Below are 12,982 nucleotides of genomic sequence, written 5' to 3'. Positions count from 1 at the left end.
TATTCCTGTATCCCTTGGGTAAATTCCTAGCAGTGCTATTGCTGGGTCATAGGGTAGGTCTATTTTTAATTTTTTGAGGAACCTCCACGCCGTTTTCCAGAGCGGCTGCACCAGTTTGCATTCCCACCAACAGTGCAAGAGGGTTCCCGTTTCTCCACATCCTCGCCAGCATCTGTAGTCTCCTGATTTGTTCATTTTGGCCACTCTGGCGTGAGGTGATATCTGAGTGTGGTTTTGGTTTGTATTTCCCTGATGAGGAGCGACGTTGAGCATCTTTTCATGTGCCTGCTGGCCATCTGGATGTCTTCTTTAGAGAAGTGTCTATTCATGTTTTCTGCCCATTTCTTCACTGAGTTATTTGTTTTTTGGGTGTGGAGTTTGGTGAGCTCTTTATAGATTTTGGATACTAGCTCTTTGTCTGATATGTCATTTGCAAATATCTTTTCCCATTCTGTTGGTTGCCTTTTAGTTTTGTTTGTTGTTTCCTTTGCTGTGCAGAAGCTTTTTATCTTCATAAGGTCCCAGTAGTTCATTTTTGCTTTTAATTCCCTTGCCTTTGGGGATGTGTCAGGTAAGAAATTGCTACGGCTGAGGTCACAGAGGTCTTTTCCTGCTTTCTCCTCTAGGGTTTTGCTGGTTTCCTGTCTCACATTCAGGTCCTTTATCCATTTTGAGTTTATTTTTGTGAATGGTGTGAGAAAGTGGTCTAGTTTCAATCTTCTGCATGTTGCTGTCCAGTTCTCCCAGCACCATTTGTTAAAGAGACTGTCTTTTTTTCATTGGATGTTCTTTCCTGCTTTGTCAAAGATGAGTTGCCCATACGTTTGTGGGTCTAGTTCTGGGGTTTCTATTCTATTCCATTGGTCTATATGTCTGTTTTTGTGCCAATACCATGCTATCTTGATGATTACAGCTTTGTAGTAGAGGCTAAAGTCTGGGATTGTGATGCCTCCTGCTTTGGTCTTCTTCTTCAGAATTACTTTGGCTATTCGGGGCCTTTTGTGGTTCCATATGAATTTTAGGATTGCTTGTTCTAGTTTCGAGAAGAATGCTGGTGCGATTTTGATTGGGATTGCATTGAATGTGTAGATAGCTTTGGGTAGTATTGACATTTTGACAATATTTATTCTTCCAATCCATGAGCACGGAATGTTTTTCCGTTTCTTTGTATCTTCTTCAATTTCCTTCATAAGCTTTCTATAGTTTTCAGCATACAGATCTTTTACATCTTTGGTTAGATTTATTCCTAGGTATTTTATGCTTCTTGGTGCAATTATGAATTGGATCAGTTTCTTTATTTGTCTTTCTGTTGCTTCATTATTAGTGTATAAGAATGCAACTGATTTCTGTACATTGATTTTGTATCCTGCAACTTTGCTAAATTCATGTTATCAGAAGAACATGATTTTTAATGGTTCCATATTGTGCCATCCCGTGGAGGTAGAATTTATTTTTACAGTCCCTTTGTAGCTTTCTACTTGGAGGAACATGTGTGTGGTGAAATTGTGGTTTTGGTAAGAAGAAACACATGTTCGCGATTCTTCGTGTGTAAAAGGCAGGTTGTTTTCCAGAAGACTGGATAGACTTTTACTCCAGTAGCTGTTCGTTGGCATCCTATCAAGACTGATTATGTAACAGTAAAAAAAGTAATTGGGGGACGCCTGGGTGGCTTAGTCGGTTGAGCATCCGACTTCGGCCCAGGTCATGATCTCATGACCTGTGAGTTCGAGCCCTGCGTCAGGCTCTGTGCCGACAGCTCGGAGCCTGGAGCCTGCTTCAGATTCTGTGTCTCCCTCTCTCTCTGCCCCTCCCCGCTCATGCTCTGTCTCTCTCTGTGTCAAAATAAATAAAACATTAAAAAAAAAAAGTAATTTGAACTTTGTTGGCAGTGGGGAGACATGGGATCTCGCCATTGTTCCAATTTCCATGTTTTTAAAAAATTGTTGATTTTTTTTTTTAATTTTTTTTTTCAATGTTTATTTATTTTTGGGACAGAGAGAGACAGAGCATGAATGGGGGAGGGGCAGAGAGAGAGGGAGACACAGAATCGGAAACAGCCTCCTGGCTCTGAGCCATCAGCCCAGAGCCTGACACGGGGCTCGAACTCACGGACCGCGAGATCGTGACCTGGCTGAAGTCGGACGCTTAACGACTGCGCCACCCAGGCGCCCCGAAAAATTGTTGATTTTTTAAATGTTTGTTTATTTGTGAGAGAGAAAAAAATCTTAAGTAGGCTCTGGGCCGGCAGCACGGAGCCTAATTTGGGGCTTGAACTCACCAACCAACCGTGAGATCATGCCCTGAGACAAAATCAAGAGTTTTAACGGACTGAGCCACCCCGGCGCCCCCAAATTACTGTTCTTTGAATTTCCTTTCCTGGGCCCTGGGTCCTGTGGGACATGGGGTGAGGCCAAACCCTAGAGGAGAGATGAGGATTTTTTTTTAAGTTTATTTATTTAGAGGGAGAGAGAGCAGGGGAGGGGCAGAGAGAGAGGGAGAGAGAATCATAAGTAGGCTTCATGGTGTCAGTACAGAGCCCAAGGTGGGGCTGGATCTCAGGAACCGTGCGAACCAAGAGCTGAACCCGTTGCTTAAGGGGCTGAGCCCCCCTGGGGAACTGGTTTTTAAGTGCCTCTCTTGGAGCCGTCTGTATATGGATGTTTGGGAAATCGTGCCCGCTGGGCAGGGCAGGTGGGGGAGACTCAGTTGCTTGCTGAGATTTAGGGTTCCCAGCAAGCATGACAGATCCTCCAGTCATGCTGTCAGACGGCACCATCCCAGAGAGGGGTGACCTCTTTTGGTGCCTTATTCTCTCCTGTGGGGGTGCTGGCCGGATGGCCATGTAGGAAGGGCTCTGGGCCTGGTCCTTAGGGCGGCAGGATACCAGCGGGCACAGCACACAGACCTTGCCCACGTGTTCACAGGTGGGCGGCAGAGGCCTGCCAGCGAGGGCGGGTGTGGTCACAAAGCATAGGGAACTAGTGCAGCCCCAGTCTTGCTTGGGGTGGCAGGGCCTGGAGGGCTCCCGGGAAGAGGTGCCACTTGAGTAGGTCCTAACCGCGAGTAGGATGGCACAGGCCTGTAAGAGCTGGAAAAGACCCTTCGACGGAAGGAACAGCCTCCAGCAGGTAGTGCGGGGAATGCGCGACTAAGATGAACAGATGAGCGGAGGAACTCACAGCGGAGGGGAGGGGAAGGACCACGGAGTAGGCGGTGGTGCTGGGCGGGGCCTCAAGCGGGGAGGAGGAGCCCGGGGCTGTGCGGGGGAGGTGTGGGCGTGCAACCTAGGTGGCTGGAGACCGTCTCCGGCTGTTGGTGGTGGCTGGAAACACGGTGACACACACGTGTCACATTTACCCGCTGGAGCTTTGATCCACGCGGCCTGACTCCACACCACCCCGTGACAGAGGCGGTCCAGAAGGGACCTGTGCCTCCCCTCCGTGACCGTTACCTCCCCACCACGAGGTGCAGCCAGGCAGGGTCTTGGCCGGTTCTGGTGATTACAGCATACCGACCGCTGTCATCGTGTTTTCAAGTAACTTGGTGGCAGATGCAATTTACTTTTTATTATTGGTCGTTTATTATTGGTCATGTGGCATAGAGATACAAATTGACCGGGCCAGTTTACGTGATCCGGCCCTTCTAAGTCACATAATATACTCCTTCTGCCTGCTTCATTTTAGTACATTAATTTTACTCTATCTTGCTAATTTTGGAGGTCACATATTTGTCCCAGTCTATTGGAAACCTAGAGATGCAACTCTGTGTGTGTGTGCGTGTGTGTGTGAGAGAAAGAGAGAGAGAGACGTGGAGGGGGAGGGAGGGAGGATGAGGGAGAGAGAAAAAACAGCAGTAGGACAGGAGGGAAGAAGAACAGAGAACAGGACTAGAGGAGGGAGCTGGAAATGTCTCTAAGAAAGTGGAAGGGGGTGGGGGGGCGCCTGGGTGGTTCAGTCAGTTAAGCGTCCGACTTTGGCTCAGGTCATGATCCCGTGGCTTGTGAGTTCGAGCCCTGAGTTGGGCTCTGTGCTGACAGCTCGGAGCCTGGATCCCGCTTCGGATTCTGTGTCTCCCTCTCTCTCTGCCCCTCCCCGACTTGTGCTCTGTCTCTCTCTGTCTCTCAAAAATGAATAAATGTTAAAAAAAAAAAAAAAAAAAAAAAAAGGAAAGTGGAAGTGGAGAACCTGCCGGGGTAGGTGTCATGACCTCCGCTGAAAGGGGTTGCTGCTAATACACAGTCCTCCCAGCAAATCCTTGCAACTGGGGGCTGGCTCCCATTCTGCAGATGGGCAGAGTGAGGCTTTGTGAACCTGCCCAAGCTCACGTGGCTGGTAGGCAGCTCATCGGGTTCCGAGGAGGCGAAGGCGGGACTCAGAGCAGACTGCAGAGGGAGCCACCCATCAAGTCCAGCAAGCGGCTAGTTTGGCCCAGGGTTTCTCAAGCTGGCACTGCTGACGTTCTGGGTTGGGTCACACTTTGTGGGGACGGGGGGCCGCCCTGGGCAGCACCCCTGGCCTCTGCTCACTAGATGCCGGTGGCTCCTCCCCCCCCAGTCGTCACCACCCACAATGTCTCCAGACATCGCCACGCGTCCCCGGGGGGACACGTCGTCCCCACCGAGAACCCCAGCTAGAGAACTCCGCAAACTAAGTTAGCAGATGAGCCAAAAGAGAACAGACCGCGTAAGAAGAATGGCTGACTGGAGAGAGATTCGGTGGGAATGTTGGTGTCCGAAACCGGCCACGTGGGGAACGTCATGTGACCCGGGGAGAACTGTACCCCGAGTGAGGGTGTGACGTGGTCGCTTAACCCGGCAGCTCATCGGGTTTTCGCGGCCCCGGCTCCGAAAACGGGGTTCAGTGAGGGAAAGCGGCTGGCTCTGGGGGGCGGGTGGTTACGGTGCAGGGTCACCAGTGCCACCGGGAGAGCGTCCGTCCGTGGTAGCGCACTGTCCCCGAGGTGGCTGGAGTCGGCCTTGGCTCTGTCCTGTTTGCGGTGGAGGCGTCTTAGCCACACGGACCGACATCGCTATCTTAGGGGCCGGTCTTGCAGCAGGATAGCTAAGTGAGCTTAGCTTAGCTAAGCTAAGGGCTAAGGAGGCCCTGTGTGCGTAATGAGTTTTCGGTTACACGAGACGTCGTGGGAGGCTCTTCTGGGACCTGGGGTCGTGCTTGGGCTCATGCCTGAAAATGAGCTGCTGGGGAAAAGACAGAGCTTCAGAAGCCAGTTAAGAGCACGGAAGGCAAAAGGAGCCCCTCTGTTCGGTCCTCTAATGACGTGCAGGGACACAGGGAGCTGCTGTCGTTCTGTATTTTCCTTTGAACCTGCAGCAGGCCTCAATGAGGCTAAGTTTAAAACATGAGGTTTCAAATCTACAAAATCCGTGTCTTTCCTTGGGCAGATGGGGGATGTTCTGTATCTTGATAGAGCCGTAGATTTGTGCATTTCATCGTATGTAAGTTTTACAAAAAATGAAATGGAGGGTAACTGGGCAGCACCCTGGCCCGTGGCGGCCTCTCTGACTCTGGGAGACTGACCCCTCGGGAGCCGGCCTCCGGCCCCCAGCACCCCGGTGGGACTCGGGGCTCAGCTGGGAGAGGTTATGGTCACGTCCCACTGGAATTGCTCGTGGCCAGGACCTTAGTCAGCGGGTGAAACAAATCCCATTTATTATAGAAAAGGAGGAGTCTTGCCATAAAATAAGAATAATACCTGGATGTTGAGAATAGCCAGAAGGATTACGTGTGGAGGACCGCTTATTAATTGTAATTATTTTTACAACCGCCAGAACAGGGCTGGTCAAAGGAGCCGGGGGCAGTTAACATTCCCTGGCCCGGCTTTGCTGCGCTGCTGCCCCTGGGGTGTCTTGAGGTCAGAGAGCCTGCACACGGTTTAAAAGGGCAGAGAAAAATAGAAATCTCTGCCTTGTTTCTTTTTAAGAGTGAAGGAAACCTCCTAGGCAGCCCTCAATCCCACCCTAGCAGACCCCCTCACGTTTCGTTGGCTGGGATGGTGCCACACAGGTCAGTGTCTCGGCCATGACTTGGCAAGAGGTAGGAGACCACCAGAATGGCCCGATTCATCTCTCGGGACTCAGAAGGGCCCAGTGTCCCCGTTCAGTCATAGCAGTTGGGAGCAGCACGAACCATCTGGGTTCCCGTTTTCAGGAAGGAAGGGGGAAAGGTCGGTGGACAGGCAGAGACCAAGCTCCGCCCCCGCCATGTGAAGAGGAGGCACGACGCAGGCCTTTCCCTCAGTCTGGCCCCCGAGTTCTTGGGGCCAGGGCTTCTGTGCTTCCCACGTTACAGATGAAGGCCACCCAAGGTCACACAGCTTGTAGACGGGAGAGCTGCCCTCTGGACCCAGGGATCCCAGCTCCAAAGGCATGCTTCTTTCCCTGGGCTGCTCGGACTTTGCAAGATGCAAACCCAGGTACCAGCGTAAGACACCGATTGTTTCATCCCAGGCCACGTGCAATAATAGATAGCCGTGACCCATCCCAGGGTCCCCACGAGATCCTCTTTTCAGATCCCACACCCGGGGAGCGTGCAGCCGGACATCAGCAGCCCCTGGCTCACCTCCGGTTAGGAAGGCCCTTCAGGGGCGCCTGGCTGGCTCAGTCGGTGGAGCATGCAACTCTTGATATCAGGGTTGTGAGTTCAAGTCTCATGTGGGGTGTAGAGATTATTTAAAAATCTTTTTTTTTAATTTTATTTTTTAATGTTTATTTATTTTTGAGAGAGAGAGAGAGAGAGAGAGAGAGACAGAGCATGAGCGGGGCAGGGGCAGAGAGAGAGGGAGACACAGAATCCGAAGCAGGCTCCAGTCTCTGAGCTGAGAACACAGAGCCCGACACGGGGCTCGAACTCATGAACGGTGAGATCATGACCTGAGCTGACGTCGGACACCCAACCGACTTGAGTTACCCAGGTGTCCCCCAATTTTTTTTTTTTTTTTTTTTTTTAGAGAAGCAGGGACACCTGGGTGGCTCAGTGGGTTAAGCGTCTGACTTTGGCTCAGGTCATGATCTCCCGGTTCGTGGGTTCGAGCCCCGCGTCAGGCTCTGTGCTGACAGCTCGGGGCCTGGATCCTGCTTTGGATTCTGTGTCTCCCTCTCTCTCTGCCCCTCCCTTGCTCGCGCTCTCTCTCTCTCTCTCTCTCTCTCTCAAATATAAATAAACGTTTAAAAAAATTTTTAAAAAAAGGGAAAGTCTTTCACAAAGGGTGTAGATGGGGGAAGCCTTCCCTCCAAGAGGGTGGGCAAGCAGCATGTGGCAGTCAGGCCGTGGGCCCTGTCCCTGCGCTGCTGGTGCCCCGGGGTGACTCAGGACGGGAGATGTGGGATCCTTGGCCCCGTTCGTTTTCTGCCATCCTGTCTGTACCAGGTGGCATCAGCGTGGCCACCCCTGTCTTTTCCACAGGCTGCCCTCATGGGGAAACCCTAGTATTCATTAAACAGCATTTCCTTTGGATAAAATGTCTGGGTGGGGAGGGTGTGGTTTACTTTCAACCCCATGATTTAAATCCTCCCTGGCTCCCCCCCCCCCCCCCCCCCCCACCGCGCCTCCGTGCGGTGCTGAGCTCCGTGCAGGTTCCCCACAGGGCGGGTGCTGGCTCACACCTCCCCGCACCCCAGAGCTGCCTTCCTCCTCAGCGACTCCTGGGCCAGTGCCTCCGATCTCTTAAGACCTGGGTATATGTGCGTCTCCTGCAGGAAGCCTGGGCTGAGCCGCCTTCTGGAACAGGTGCCCCGCCAGTGTGCAGCTGGAGCCCTCCAGGCCTCCCTCCTCTGCGCAGGGCCGAGGGATTAAAAATCACCCCTGTTGTGTGGACTCCGGGACAAGACAGTTTGCGAGGAGTCGCTGGCGTGTCACTGCGGGCTGTGGGGCCAGATCGTCTGGGTTTACGTCTTGTTTCTTCCCCTTATCTTGGGCAGGCTGCTTATTCTTCCTCTGCCTTAGTGCCCTCGTCTGGAAAATGAGGGGGATGATAACACCCACCGCGTCAAGCAGTCGTTGGTGAGGATTCCATTTAGCTCTTACACCCCAGACGCACACTCTGCCCACGTGTCTGTCTCTCGCCACGTCTTCTCACTGCCTTTCCTGTACGTAGCACAGGCGTTCAGCAGGCCTTCAGTAAATGTCCATCGATGGAATGACCCCCTAGTCCGTCGATGTTATTCTGGCTTTTTCATGACCCTCTGGAAACGAATCAATCTCAGGTTGATGTCAGCAACACAGAAGTGATCTGGCTTCATGCACGATCCCTTAGGACTCCTGTAGGTGCCCCGAGATGACCCACAGCCCCGAATATGATTGGGCTCTGGCATCGTGACTCGGAAACAGGACCGCCTGAGCCCTGGGTTCATCCTGGCCTCCAGCTCCTGGCTGATGACGGGTCCTACAAAGCGGGGTAACACGGCAGAGTCTGTGACTTGTCCGGGAAAAGTTGGGAGAAGGGACCGTCTTTGGAACCCCGTGACTGGGTTGGATGGAGAAATTCAACAAAGCTCCCTACCTCGGAGAGCACGGGGTGCCCGTTCGGGTGCGTTTTCTCTATTTTGACTCCTTTCTCTCGCCCCCTCTGTCCTTTCCCTAGCTACTATGCTGTCCTGTACCCCATGGTGTACCCCATGAAGATCACGGGGAACCGCGCCGTGATGGCGCTTGTCTACATATGGCTTCACTCCCTCATCGGCTGCCTGCCGCCTCTCTTTGGTTGGTCGTCGGTGGAGTTTGACGAGTTCAAGTGGATGTGTGTGGCTGCGTGGCACCGGGAGCCCGGCTATACCGCCTTCTGGCAGATCTGGTGTGCCCTCTTCCCCTTTCTGGTCATGCTGGTGTGCTATGGCTTTATCTTCCGCGTGGCCAGGGTCAAGGCGCGCAAGGTGCACTGTGGCACCGTGGTCATCGTGGAGGAGGACCCCCAGAGGGATGGGAGGAAGAACTCCAGCACCTCCACCTCCTCCTCCGGCAGTAGGAGGAACGCCTTTCAGGGCGTGGTCTATTCCGCCAACCAGTGCAAAGCCCTCATCACCATCCTGGTGGTCGTCGGTGCCTTCATGGTCACCTGGGGCCCCTACATGGTTGTCATCACCTCTGAGGCCCTCTGGGGGAAGAACTACGTCTCCCCGACCCTGGAGACCTGGGCCACGTGGCTGTCCTTTACCAGCGCCATCTGCCACCCCCTGATCTATGGGCTCTGGAACAAGACGGTTCGTAAGGAGCTGCTGGGCATGTGCTTTGGGGATCGGTATTACCGGGAGCCGTTCGTGCAGCGGCAGAGGACTTCCAGGCTCTTCAGCATTTCCAACAGGATCACAGGTAACCTGGGGACTTGCGGGGAGGGGGAGGCCCACCTCGGGCGGGAGGCCCTCTGCCGTGTTGACGGGTGAGCTCTCAGACCGACGGCGGCCTCGAGGCTCCAAGCACGGTGTGCGTCGGGGGAGGAACGTCCCGCGCGTCCCCCGTGATTCCCAGGCGGCTTTCGGCAGGGGAAACCAGAGTTCAGAAGTCCGTTTTCGGTGTCCCCAGCCACGGCACGCTGGCCTTTCTACAGACAAAAGAACCCAAGCATTGGACCGGGCTCCCCTCCGCTGTTGGCCAGTCCTTTCGTGTCGGTGTTCTGTAAAGCAGAGTCCACCTTCAGGCACGCCCGCCCCTCCTCGGCTCCTCTTCCCCAATCGCGCTCCTCCGCCCCCATCACGCTCCTCCGCCCCCATCGCGCTCTTCCTCCCCCCCATCGCGCTCCTCCCCCCCCATCGCACTCCTCCTCCCTTCCTCGGCTCCTCCTCCCCCATCGCGCTCCTCCTCGGGCCTCTCATGCTGGTCAGCGGTTTCCTCCTGCCGGTGCCAGTAATTCACGTGTGTGGGTGCCAAACCCCAGCCCTCCGCCCTGCCGCCTTGAAATGGCACTGTCCCCTGTGTGTAAAGCTGTTCCATCCGGTAACTGATCTGGGAGCTAACAAGCTTCTGGAGGTGATCCTCTCACCTTTGGTGAGACCCAGAGGACTCGCTCTAGGCAGGGATAGATTTTTTTTTTTTTTAGCCCTTTTTATTTGGAAATAATTGTAGACTTGGAGAAGAGCTGGGAAGAGAGGACAGAGACTTCCCACCCACCCTGCTTCTCCTGGCGTTCACCTCTGGCCGAATCATAGCAGTTACCAAACCAAGATATTAACATTGGGGCAGTGCTGTTAACAATGCACTCACTGCTTGAGGCAGATTTCCCCCGTGTCCCCAGTCAGGTCCTTTTGCTGTTCCAGGATCCAGATCGCGATCAGGTCATGGCTCCCTTTGTCTTCTTGAAGCTTTGACAAGTCTTTGTTCTTCCCTTGTCTTCTGTGACATTGGCACTTTTTTAGAGTACTGCTAAGGGGGTTTTTAGGATGCCCTTGGTTTGTGTTCAGCTGATGTGTTGTCAGGATTAGAATGAGGTTCTACGTCTTTGGCAGGAATGCCGGGGGAGGGGGGGGTGCTGTGGTCTTCTCCGTGATCACATCAGGGGCACGTATGTCATTATGTCTTATTACTGGTTTAGGTTGCCTTGAAGATGTCTCGGTTGATGCCTTGGCTCAGGCTGCTATCACCAAACACCATAGACTAGGGGGCTTAAACCACAGACCTGTATTTCTCACATTTCGGGCGACTGGAAGTCTGAGATCAAGGTGCCACGTGGTTGGAGCCCGGTGAGACCACTCTTCCTAGCTGTCCCCTTGCTGCATCCTCACGTGGATATGGGGAGATGGGACAGGGCAAGCCCTGTGGTCTCTTCTTATGAGGCCCCCACCCTCATGACCTCATCTGCTCCGGATTGCCTCCTGAAGGCCCTACTTCTGGATACCATCATACTGGGGTTAGGGCTTCAATGTATGAATTTTGGGGGGAACACACTGAGTCCGCACAGTTCAGGAGGCGTCTGCCAGGTTTCTCTGTTGTAAAGTCAATGTTTTTTCCACTGTAATTAAGAAATACACTGGGGGAGAGCCTTCGAGGCCCTGCAAATACCCTGTCTCTCCCTCAGCCTTCACCCACTACTCTTAGCATCCACTGGTGGATCTTGCCTCCAGCGGTTATTACCGTGTTGTTCCGATGGGGAAGTAGCCGGATTTTTAGGGCCATGTTTGAGGGAGATTATCACCCGGATGAGCCGTTGGAAGAGAGATTTGAGGGCTCTTGGATCGACTGGAAAAAGCTAGTTCAGGTTACAGTTCTCTTCTTTTTCTGGGTGACTTTGGGCAGCTCAGACCGCTCGAGAGAAAGGTTCCTGTTCGTGGAATAGAGAGGCCTTCCACCTTCCCTCTCAAGAACGAATTCCCCGGGGTTGTGCGTACTCAGCGGTAGTATTGTTGGGAGATCTTTTCCACGAGGCGGTAAGAAACCAACATCACTGATTTATTCTGTGGGCTGATGGAGTGTTACTTCTTGAGAGAGGAAGGAAGTCGGGGACTTTTTCTTCTTCTTTTTCTCCTTTTTTGTTTTTTTTTTTTTGTAAGTAGGCTCCATGCCCAACATGGTGCTTGAATTCATGACCCTGAGATCAAGAGAGGGAGTTTTCATTCTGAGCAGAGGAGAAGAACCACCTTTCCATACCCCAGTATTGTAACCACCGAAATGCCCATCGCCTGCCCCTGCAAGTCCCTGTTGTCAGGTACAACTTGTGAGCCAGGACTGCATTCACGGTCTGGCTTCATTTCTCCGAGTAACTTACTCAGATTTGGTAAAATCGCTCCTCTTTTAGGCAAAAAGTGTATGTTTTGCCCTCCATTGAAGTGAAGAGTGGGGAAAGAGAAAGAAAGAGAGGGAAGAGAATAGAGGAGGGAGAGGGTAGCCAGCACCAAAACAACATCGGCTTTTGGCCAGCATTTTCCATGCAGGTTGCCTGTGGTGGTGCCGGCAGAGGCCGTGGGGCCGGGAAAACGCCGGGACGCCTGCTGTGGTTTGGTGGGCAGGTCCGTGGCAGCTGGTGGCCTCCTCCTCGCTGAGGGACGAGCAGTCTTGTGGGAGGCTTTGGGGTTGCAGAGTGTGTGGGCCGATGGGCTCTGTGTACTTGGCCTTCCCCAGCTCCTGAGTGTTGGACACGGGGCAGAACTCGGCTGTCCTCGCGCCACACCCCGCCCGCCCCGGGAATGCCCACGCCCTTCTGGGCCGAAGAGGGAGGCCCGGCCTCCACCTCTGGGCCTCTGTCCCTCTGGCCGAGCCAGGGAGCGCGGACCCTCCTCTGACGCCCCCTGTGGGCCTGGCTTGCATCTGCCCAGACTCCTGAAAGCCAAATCCGCTTTCCGTCCCTGGAGCCTGCATTCTGGGCCACCTCCCTCACCTCTGGGAGTGCTGAGCTCGGTGGTAGCAGAGGGAAAGAGGGGGGGTAAGACCCCTTCCAAAGGAGCAACAGAGGTCTGGAGGGTCTGTCTTGTTCCTCTCCGTTTGCGGGGCCACCTGGCTGCTGCTCGCTCACAGGCGGTCAGCCCGGCCACGGCGGTCTGGCCCCCGTGACTCCTCACACTGCCGGAGACCAGGGCACGTTCCGGCTTTCACCACAGCCTTAGAGATGGTGTCCAAACCCCACCGCGGCCTCGGCCAGCCCACTTGGCAGTAGACTGTCCCCCACGGGCCCCTCCTTGAGCCAGGCTTCCCGCGGAGACATGGCCACATTCTGAGGCTGGGGCCCTGGACGGGACCAATATGTCTGGGCCCTTCTCTGGTGCCCATCTCTACAGCAGCACCCAGCAGGGCCCTCTGCACCAGTGTGGTTCCCGAGTTCATGAAGGGGTGGTCCTGAGAGAAGCCCCCGCCCCCCCCCCCCCCCCAGTCGTGTCCTCCTTAGCTCCAGGGAAGGCAGGAAAGCGCTTTCTCCATCACCCGGCACCCTCTGAAAACTGACGGAAGTAAAGATCGGAGCCAGTAAAGATCCCAGCCGTCTCCTGTCTGTAAGGGGACCGTGGGGGTGGGTAGCGGCGGTCTCTTCGGCCTGCTAGGCTGTAGGT

The 12,982-nt window shown here is 54.0% G+C and overlaps 1 protein-coding gene across 7 annotated transcripts in view; it reads left to right on the top strand.

Annotated features, from left to right (window-relative positions):
• GPR161 (G protein-coupled receptor 161) overlaps window positions 1–12,982 on the top strand; it is a 66,212-nt gene that overhangs the window by 31,028 nt on the left and 22,202 nt on the right. For all 7 annotated transcript variants that reach the window (XM_047840867.1, XM_047840864.1, XM_047840865.1 and 4 more), the window contains one exon: window positions 8,599–9,323. In XM_047840867.1, coding sequence (XP_047696823.1) covers window positions 8,599–9,323 — 725 coding nt within the window. The remainder of the gene's footprint in view (window positions 1–8,598; window positions 9,324–12,982) is intronic.

Source organism: Prionailurus viverrinus, chromosome F1, assembly GCF_022837055.1.
Source record: "Prionailurus viverrinus isolate Anna chromosome F1, UM_Priviv_1.0, whole genome shotgun sequence".
NCBI lineage: Eukaryota > Metazoa > Chordata > Mammalia > Carnivora > Felidae > Prionailurus > Prionailurus viverrinus.
Note: the sequence above shows the minus strand (reverse complement) of the source record. Positions and strands in the feature narration are given on the sequence as shown.